Source organism: Oncorhynchus masou, chromosome 29 (genome assembly GCF_036934945.1).
Source record: "Oncorhynchus masou masou isolate Uvic2021 chromosome 29, UVic_Omas_1.1, whole genome shotgun sequence".
NCBI classification, from domain to species: Eukaryota; Metazoa; Chordata; class Actinopteri; order Salmoniformes; family Salmonidae; genus Oncorhynchus; species Oncorhynchus masou.
The window spans coordinates 38750389-38760865 of record NC_088240.1 but is presented as its reverse complement, the minus strand read 5'-3'; the positions used below and the strand labels follow the sequence as shown (position 1 = coordinate 38760865).

Below are 10477 nucleotides of genomic sequence, written 5' to 3'. Positions count from 1 at the left end.
GATGAAAACATCCGGAAATAGCCGCGCAACTTTCACCACAAAAAGACGGAAATAAATTATAACGCAAAATCATGTCCAAAACCGTGCACTTGAATTTGTGATAGGCCTATAACATTTGGTCGTTTTAGAACAATTTTCAATTCCAAAAGTGAACGTTTTGTTTTTGTAGTCCCCAAATTAAATAATGAATCAATCAAATAAATTGCCTATTATTTGTTAATAACTTGATAATAACTTAATTTGAACCAATTCAGTTGTTTTAAGCCTACGGCATTTCAGATTTGGTTACAGTTTAACCTGGATGTTAGATTTGTTACAGATCTATTTAGGATCACGCTGTGATGAAGATGTGACATTCTATCCTGGATCATGAAAGTTGCTACAAAGGATCACAGTGACCACTAATCAAATATGTCCACTAGATGGCAATATTATACCTTCAATCACATACCATGGCCATATAGACTTATGTACTCTTGCGAAAACTGCTTACACTAATAAAATAATGTTTGCCTTTTAATTAATATTAATTAAATGAAAATAATTATTAAATGTACATTAGCCTATGTATTTACACTTATCCATTCATTTATCCTATAATAGCCCGTCTAGCATCACTACTCTGGACGGTTCTGACTTAGAATATGTGACTTAGAATATGTGGACAACTACAAATACCTAGGTGTCTGGTTAGACGGTAAACTCTCCTTCCAGACTCACATTAAGCATCTCCAATCCAAAGTTAAATCTGGAATTGTCTTCAATTTCATAACAAAGCATCCTTCACTCATTTTTTTTTACCTTTATTTAACCATTCAAGTCAGTTAAGAACACATTCTTATTTTCAATGACGGCCAGGGAACAGTGGGTTAACTGCCTGTTCAGGGGCAGAACGACAGCTTTGTACCTTGTCAGCTCGGGGGTTTGAACTTGCAACCTTCCGGTTACTAGTCCAACGCTCTAACCACTAGGCTACCCTGCCGCCACACTGACTATCCTACCGATCCTTGACTTCTGCGATGTCATTTACAAAATACCCTCCAACACTCGACTCAGCAAATTGGATGCAGTCTATTACAGTGCCATCCGTTTTGTCACCAAAGCATCATATACTACCCACCACTGCCACAGACTCATATCTCCCTCACTAGCTTTAAGCATTAGCTGTCATCCCCATATTGTTATTTTTTGTTTTGCTCCATTGCACCCCAGCATCTCTACTTGCACATTCATCTTCTGCACATCTACCACTCCAGTGTTTTTGCTAAATTGTAATTATTTCGCCACTATGGCCTATTTACTGCCTTACCTCCCTAATCTTACTACATTTGCACACACTGTATATAGACTTTTAGATTGTGTTATTGACTGTACGTTTGTTCATTCCATGTTTAACTGTTGTTTGTGTCGCACTGCTTTGCTTTATCTTGGTCAGGTTGCAGTTGTAAATGGGAACTTGTTCTCAACTTGCCTACCTGGTTAAATAAAGGTGAAATAAAAAATAAAATAAATAAAATATAACGTGTCTTCTGCTATGAGTGTGCTGGTCAGTAGGTGGCATGATTTACCAAGTATTCGTGATAATACTGTTCGTTTGCCTGATATTTCATAAATGGGACATTTGCCTAACCAAACCGTGGTAGGAACAGTCAGGACACGAATATATTATGAGTTGGCTAGCCTATCAAAAATAGCCTAACCGTATTATTCTGCATTGATTGAGGAAATTATGACCTAATCCACAATCAATGGACAGCCAGCCTATTCCATAAATTAAACAAAATAACTTGCTATTGCCATAACCTACAACATATTAAACCATAGACCTTTAAACATGATACTTCTGGATTGCGACTGCATGTTTGACATTTCAATGCACCAATCACTTGCGGAGGAGCAGATGCCTACTTCCCTACACTGGAAAGAGCGAGGGGGTAAATAGACTGGCGGGTTATAGACTGATCCATCACACTAAAAACCTGCAAAGATCGCCCGTGAGACTGCTGCAACTACGCTATAGGCCATTGATACCGCGTTCATTTCTGGTCAATTGGTAAAGGGGACAAAGTGTCCATAATACAAGGAAATGGCAGGTATTTTGGCATGGTTTTGGAACGAGAGATTTTGGCTCCCTCACAATGTAACCTGGGCTGACCTAAAAAACACAGATGAGGCAACCTTCCCGCAAGCTGAGGATTTGTATCTGGCTTGTCCTTTAGCCTTCTGCATCTTTATGATTCGACTGGTTTTCGAAAGGTGGGTGCATGTATAAGTGATTGGTATAACTGAAGATAATGTTGGTTTCGTTTCATTTACATGTAGCCTCAAGAAAGCCTATTTTAAAGAATACTATATCGGGTATTGAAGCATGTTTAGCTCACACCGAATTTCTAGACAATGACATCCACATGGTGATGCGATTGATCCAATAGTGAAGGTAAACGTTAACGTTCCTCTATATGCCTGTCTGTATTGTCACAAAGCTTTTTCGAGATATGTATCGGATCAATAGACCTGAATTATTTTCCACAATGAGATACATGTTGACTTTGCTTCCAAGCTGCAGCTGTCAGTAGTCGAGGGCATTATTCGAGTCATGCTCGTCTCATTTAGCCTAGGCTTCTATTGACCTCGCAAGGGTCTGTGCTGCCTATGGTGATCATTGTGTTTAGCTTCATGTAGCCTATTTGTTGTAAGCCTGCCTATCCCAATTGTACATAGCCTACCAAGCTAAGTGTTGATGCTAGCCTGGTACATCACTCAGACACAGACTGTGCAATTAGACATCAACCCACAGACAGGAACCCACAGCAGTTTCTCAATATTGCCTAATACCACACTTTTTATAAAGGCTCATGATGTGGCATATAGGTGTATATATGTCAGTAGGCTACAGTTGAAATGTGTCTTACTGTAGGCTACATACTGTACATGATGTCACTGATTGGATGCCTGTCATAAGGCCATTCTGCTGAGTCCACCACCACCATGACAGCTCACTCACCGATCCACCACCTCCAGTCCACCTCTAATACGGAAAACAGTTACAATGGGAATGGGACTTTTCATTTAAATATGTGTGCTGTATAAATCCTCATTGGACTGTTGAGGCTTGTTGTTAAATGTACATTTTCTTGATTACTGATTATATGACCTGTAATACCAGTCAAATGTTTGGACACACCTACTCATTCAATTGGGGCAGCAGGTAGCCTAGTGGTTAGAGCATTGGGCCAGTAACTGAAAGGTTGCTAGATCGATTCCCTGAGCTAACAAGATATAATCAGTTGTTCTGTCCCTGAACAAGGAAGTTAATTTCAATTAACAGGTGTGCCTTGTTAAAGGTACATTTGTGAAATGTCTTGCCTTCTTAATGCATTTGAGCCAATCAGTTGTGTTGTGACAAGGTTGGGTGGTATACAGAAGATAGCCCTATATAAGTCCATATTATGGCAAGAACAGCTCAAATAAGCAAAGTGAAACTACAGTCTATCATTAATTTAAGACATGAAGGTCAGTCAATACGGAAAATTTCAAGAACTTTTAAAGTTTCTTCAAGTGCAGTCGCAAAAAACATCAAGCGCTAATGATGAAGCTGGATCTCATGAGGACCGCCATAGGAAAATGAGCCCCAAAGTTCATTAGTTACCAGCCTCAGAAATTGCAGCCCAAATAAATGCTTCACAGAGTTTAAGTAACAGACACATCTCAACATCAACTGTTCGGTGGAGACTGCGTGAATCAGGCCTTCATGGTCGAAATTGCTGCAAAGAAACCACTACTAAAGGACACCAATAAGAAGAAGAGACTTGCCTGGACCAAGAAACACGAGCAATGGACATTAGACGGGTGGAAATCTGTCTCAGTGCAAATTTGAGGTTTTTGGTTCCAACCTCCGTGTCTTTGTGAGACGCAGAGTAGGTGAACGGATGATCTCCACATGTGTGGTTCCCACTGTGAGGCATGGAGGAGGAGGTGTGGGGGTGCTTTGCTGGTGACCCTGTCAGTGATTTATTTAGAATTCAAGGCAGACTTAACCAGCATGGCTACCACCTGGTTTGTGCTTTGTGGGACTATCATTTTGTTTTTCAATGGGACAATGACCCAAGTCACCTCCAGGCTGTGTATGGGCTATTTGACCTAGAAGGAAAGTGGTGGAGTGGTGCCTCAGATGACCTGGCCTACACAATCACCCGACCTCAATCCAATTGAGAAGTTTCAAATCGAAACAAATCAAACTTTATTGGCCACATGTGCCGAATACAACAAGTGTAGACTTTACTGTGAAATGCTTACTTACAAGCCCTTAACCAACAGTGCAGTTCAAGAAGAAAATATTTACCAAGTAGGCTAAATTAAAAAGTAACACAATAAGAATAACAATAATGAGGCTATATACAGGCGGCATGGGTACAGAGTCAGTGTGCAGGGGTACAGGCTAATTTAGGTAATCTGTACATGTAGGTGGGGGCAAAGTGACTATGCATAGGTAACAAACAAACATTGAGTAGCAGCAGTGTACGGCGGACGGGGGGGGTGTTAATGTAAGTTGTCAGGTGGTGATTTTTATGAATTGTTCAGCAGTCTAATGGCTTGGGGGTAGAAGCTTTTGAGGAGCCTTTTGGTCATAGACTTGGTGCTCCGGTACAGCTTGCTGTGCGGTAGCAGAGAACTGTCTAACTTGGGTGACTGGGCTTTCCTCTGACACCAACTATTCTCTAGGTCCTGGATGGCAGAAAGCTTGTCCCCACTGATGTACTAGGCCGTTCGCACTACCCTTTGTGGCGCCTTACGGTCAGATGCAGAGCAGTTGACATACCAGGCATTGATGCAGCCGGTCAGGATGCTCATGATGGTGCAGCTTTAGAACCTTTTGAGGATCTGGGGGCTCATGCCAAATCTTTTCAGTCTCCTGAGGGGGAAAAGGTTTTGTCGTGCCCTCTTCACGACTGTCTTGGTATGTTTGGACCATGATAGTTCTTTGGTGATGTGGACACCAAGGAACTTGAAACTCTCGACCCGGTTTGGGATGAGTTGGACCGCAGAGTGAAGGAAAAGAAGCCAACAAGTGCTCCGCATATGTGAGAACTTCTTCAAGAAAGTTGGAAAAGCATTCCAGGTGAAGCTGGTTGAGAGTGTCAACAGTGTGCAAAGCTGTCATCAAGGCAAAGGGTGGCTACTTTGAAGAATCTAAACTCTAAAATATATTTTGATTTGTTGAACACTTTTTTTTACTTTTTTTTTACACTACATGATTCCATATGTGTGTTTTCATAGTTTTTTTATGTCTTCACTATTATTCTACAATGTAGAAAATAGTAAAAAATAAAGAAAAACCCTGGAATGAGTAGGTGTGTCCAAACTTTTGACTGGTACTGTATAAAATATGTGTGCCAGGACCAATATGTTTGCTTTTTAAATGTAGATTATACACACAGCTTACGTATGCACACACAAGTCTCACATGTACTATTATTGTTCAAGGGCATCTATGATACTATTTACTGAAACATATAGTAGTACTGGATTAGTATCCATTGAACCTGCCAACAACTGCTGTTGCCCTTATGTTGCCTCTCACTGAGTACAGTATCTCTGTCAATGGCAGCTAGACAGCAAGAATTAGAAATGTCGGTGTTCACAATTCACAACTTGTAAGGCAGCGTTTTAACACATTAGGTTTTTATAGATACAACTGAAAGGTCTGTTTAGGCTGGTCCCTCCAGATTAGATTTTCTGATTGCTGACGGCACACTTCATTTGCAGAGTAAGGACTTTTTTTATGAATAGACTACTAGACCGCTAATCTCTCTCTCTCTCTCTCTCTCTCAGCTGTCTCTCTCACAGCTGTCTGCACATGGACATTTCATCTTGATCTTGGCAACACTTCCAGCAGTTTAATCTCCCATAACCCTTTGTCCATGAATGTCATTAAGTAACAATCATATAATGTCACGATACCATCTTTCATTTATACAGTTATGAAATTTAGCCAGATTCTTACATTGTGAATTGCTGATGATGTGTACAGAAATACTGATTCAGAAATTCACACATTGTACTTATAGTTGGGTAAGATTTTGAAGCTTTTGAGATGTTAAAAATACAACTGGTTGTCAGTATTGTCAATGTTGCTGCCACGATGTTCCCCATTTACCACAAACAAAAACACTTTTCCGATGAACAACAATTGGATGGTGATTATACAGTACCTACTGTGAGAATATTCTGACATTGTTGTGTTTATTCTTTTGTAGGTTTATTGCCAGACCATGTGCCTTGGGTCTCAAGATACAAGCCAATGGACCACAGAAAGCCCAGCCCAATGCCATTTTGGAGAAGGTGTTCACTGCTATCACCAAGGTAAAAGTAGTGCCTGTGTTTCCACTATGTCATGTCTTTGTTTGCATTTTAGTACTGATAACTGAGATTAAAAGCCATCTCTCGGCAAAAAAGGCATTGGATTCAGTTTGAGTCCAGAAAGCAAGACTTCATGTTTGAAAATATTTGCACCATTTGTTATTATTCACTCAGAAAGGACGTGAGATTCTTCAACAAATGCTCAGATTCACCTACTGAGCAATTTAGCAGACTACCTCCACACTGGGTAGACATTCTGAGGTGGAAACAAAGGCACTTCGGGGCTTCTTCTTTTCAGGAGACCGTAAACTGGTTCAATTGATGGACAATTGCAACAGTTTTACTGTCCCTTAGTACGTGATGCTGATGAAACGTTCAGACATTGATTGCCTTTTATCTCTGTGAATATCAAGACTGTTTTAACTTATGACATGTCACACCTTCCCCACAATAATGGCCGCCTTGTTAACAGTCAGGTGTCTGGATCTTGTGTTTCCTAGCATCCAGATGAGAAGAGGTTGGAGGGCCTGTCCAAACAGCTGGACTGGGATGTACGGACCATCCAGCGCTGGTTCCGACAGCGCAGGAACCAGGAGAAACCCAGCACATTGGCTCGCTTTTGTGAGAGCATGTAAGAGGTCTTGACAGCTTCAAAATTCTACATACTATCACTAATATAAACACATAGGTGCGCGTTTGTTCAGCGGAAACTGATTTTTAGGTGTGGATACATAGGCTTTCCAGTCATTGCCTTTACTGGAGCAGGCCTGTCAGAGTGGGCTCATGTCTGACACCATTGGAGCCAGACTGGCAGTGGGAGAGGCAGTGAGGGACAGAGCGGGTCTCTGATGCCCTGGGGCTGCCCACTCAGGGGCTCACTGTTGAAGGGATTCTATGCTTAGACGACTGGCGTGGTCATTATTTGATCTTCAAAGAGAAATACCAGATTCAGTTTGTCGGTGTGAAATGTGCCATGGTTCAGCAACTGGATTCGGTTACTTTTTAGTGGAATAATAAAATAAAAATGTCTCTCAAAAGCATAGCCTCTATGTAACTGGAGCAAATCTCTGCCTGTTTTCTCAATATTTTAAGCTCACATTTAATAGAGGATGTCCCTACATTCTAAATATATGCAGTGTCGTGTCTGTAGGCAGAATGGAGTTGACAGACTCCGAATGGATTGGATGCCTGATTGGTTTCTTTGTTGTATCATTTGCTTAAAATGTAATTTTGTAAACCGACCCAGGCACACTCGTCTCAGCAGTAATCCTACTGGAATTAGTGTTTGGGTTTGAGAGGACACTGTTGTCTCCGACACTTCAGGATGGCAAAGCTGAGGCCACTGTTCCCTTTTTCATAATTTTGAGAAAGAGAGACAAATTTAGACTGGAGACAGCGGATCCCAAGGAAGCTGCATGCAGTTTTAACGGGACAGTCGGGTCCCCAGTAACCAGTCCCCAGTGGGGCACGTGCTTTGTTTTCTACCACAGTGCTGGATGTCTGAACTGTTCTGCCTCCACTCCTCTGTGGTTCGATTCTGTAAAGAAGAAAAGAGCCAAAGGCAGCAGATTATAATCCACTGAACCTTAAAAGACAGCTCAGATTTGTGTTTTGTAAAATAGAAAGCCTGGAAGGTCCTAATGCGGAAAATTTGCAGGGACATAAATATAAGCAATAACTTATAAGAATATCTATGATAAAGCAGCAAAGAACATTATGTCAACTCTGTTTCTGCTGCTTTCTGCTCAATGATGACCATCGAACACCACATAACTGTATGAAGAGTAATTACTTCAGTATCATGCTTTCATGGCTTTGAATGCAACAGCATGGTATTTAACAGGACCATGTATTTGGTACACAGTCACCAGCAAAAGTATTTTCAGCAAAAGTAATTGTGAGTCATAGTAATTGTACATAAATAGCACTGATTCAGCAGCACTTGAAGCACAATGTTTGACAGTGTTTGACTAACCAGTTGCTAAGTTACCGTCTTCTTGACCTTTGGTTAGGTCAATGCATCCAGCTCATTTGTTTTTTAAATGAATGAAGCACAGAGAGCTATTACTGGTGGCTTGATTATTTGAACTCCATGAACGATGGCCTTTCTTTTCATTAAAATGTTTAACACTTTCTCACAACGCAACTGTTTTGATTATGCACATTATGCATGATCACAATTTCCCTCAACCCAATTTCCCTAAAATAACATAAGGGTGTATACACTGGTATTCCAGTCGAAAAGCAGCACAAGTGTGAATTCAACCAGTGGCAGAGACCTGGGTATACTAGACCAATACTACGGTACGCTACTCTGCCCTGAGGCCTGCTAGCCTGTCAGAGATGTGGCCGGAGTGCCAGGGCTCTCACCTCCCAGCGTCTGCATTCCAGGGTGAGTCACTGCCACTGGAGCCCGGACGCCACTGCACTGCACTACCTCGTGGCAAAGAGGGAGGCAGGCACGCCCAGTCCCAACCTCCGCTCTGCTCTGGACTTACATAACCCTGCACATACCCAAAACTACTGCACATTGATTGGATGGGAAAGTTTCTCCTGTGATCATGGACTTTTCTAGCTCTCGGGCAGAGCTGTTCCAGTTGATAGTTCAGAGATCAAAGCCACACTGAGCAGGGAGATGCTGCTTCACAGGCCATAACAACCAACAAACGACTGCACTGAGAAAAGGAATGAGAGACAATAACAAAACGCACGTCCTTCTCAGACATTACAAGGGGGGTTACATAATGAAATTACACTGGCCAAAAATATAAACGCAACATGCAACAACAAAAAAACAGTCAGTATCTGGTGTGACCACCATTTGCCTCATGCGACATGACACATCTCCTTCACATAGAGTTGATCAGGCTGTTGATTGTGGCCTTTGGAATGTTGTCCCACTCCTCTTCAATGGCTGTGTGAAGTTGCTGGATATTTGTTGGGAACTGGAGCATGCTGTCGTACAGGTCGATCCAGAGCATCCCAAACATGCTCAATGGGTGACATGTCTGGTTAGTATGTGTACTGATCCTTGCGACATGGGGCAGTGAATTATCATGCTGAAACATGAGGTGATGGCGGCAGATGAATGGCACGACAATGGGCCTCACGGTATCGCTGTGCATTCAAATTGCCATTTCAAAAAAATACATTGAGTTCGTTGTCCGCAGCTTATGCCTGCCCATACCATAACCCCACCACCACCATGGGGCACTCTGTTCACAACGTTGACCTCAGCAAACCGGTCACCCACACAACACAATGCATGCTGTCTGCCATTTGCCCGGTACAGTTGAAACCGGGATTAATGTGTGAAGTGCACACTTCTGCAGTGTGCCAGTGGCCATCGAAGGTGAGCATTTGCCCACTGAAGTAGGTTACAACGCCAAACTGCAGTCAAGTCAAGAACTGCAGTCAAATCAAGACCCTGGTGAGGACGACGAGCATGCAGATGAGCTTCCCTGAGACAGTCTGCGACTGTGAGGCCGGTTGGACATACTGCCAAATTCTGTAAAACGATGTTCAAGGCGGCTTATGGTAATTTAATGTTAATTTCTCTATCTGGCAACTGCTCTGGTGGATATTCCAGGAGTCATCATGCCAGTTGGACACTCCCTCAACTTGAGGCACCTCTGGCATTGTGTTGTGACAGAATTGCACATTTTAGAGTGGCCTTTTATTGTCCCAAGCGCAAGGTGCACCAAAGTAATGAACATGCTGTTTTAATCAGCTTCTTGATATGCCACACCAGTCAGGTGGATGGATTATTTTGGCAAAGGAGAAATGCTCACTAACAGGGATAGTTTTGAAAAAAATCTGCTTTTTGTGCATATGGAACATTTCTGGGATCTTTTATTTCAGCTCATGAAACATGGGACCAACACTTTGCATGTTGCATTTATATTACATGTATATATATATATTTGACTTAAATACATTATTTAATAGAAACACTTGACTGAGACAGATTCCTTCTTCTGGCTATTAATGATGCCAAAATGCATCAATCATTCAGGACTGAGTCACTCCATTAATATGGCCTCTCATAGGTGGAGCTACCTGTCAGCTGCAGATGGTTCCAGAGGTTCCAACTCTGAATAGCACAATGTGACAGGGA

General features: G+C 41.9%; 1 protein-coding gene across 2 annotated transcripts in view; it reads left to right on the top strand.

The window, feature by feature from the left end:
• The first annotated feature begins 1660 nt into the window (after positions 1-1660).
• The window catches only part of LOC135519581 (ceramide synthase 6-like), a 32853-nt gene continuing 24036 nt past the window's right edge, over positions 1661-10477 (top strand). Inside the window, exons 1-3 of one of the 2 annotated variants that reach the window (XM_064944819.1) lie at positions 1661-2256; positions 6258-6363; positions 6861-6991. In XM_064944819.1, the coding sequence (XP_064800891.1) occupies positions 2087-2256; positions 6258-6363; positions 6861-6991 (407 nt within the window). In that variant the 5' untranslated portion in view covers positions 1661-2086. The remainder of the gene's footprint in view (positions 2257-6257; positions 6364-6860; positions 6992-10477) is intronic. The other variant, XM_064944820.1, reaches the window with a different exon arrangement.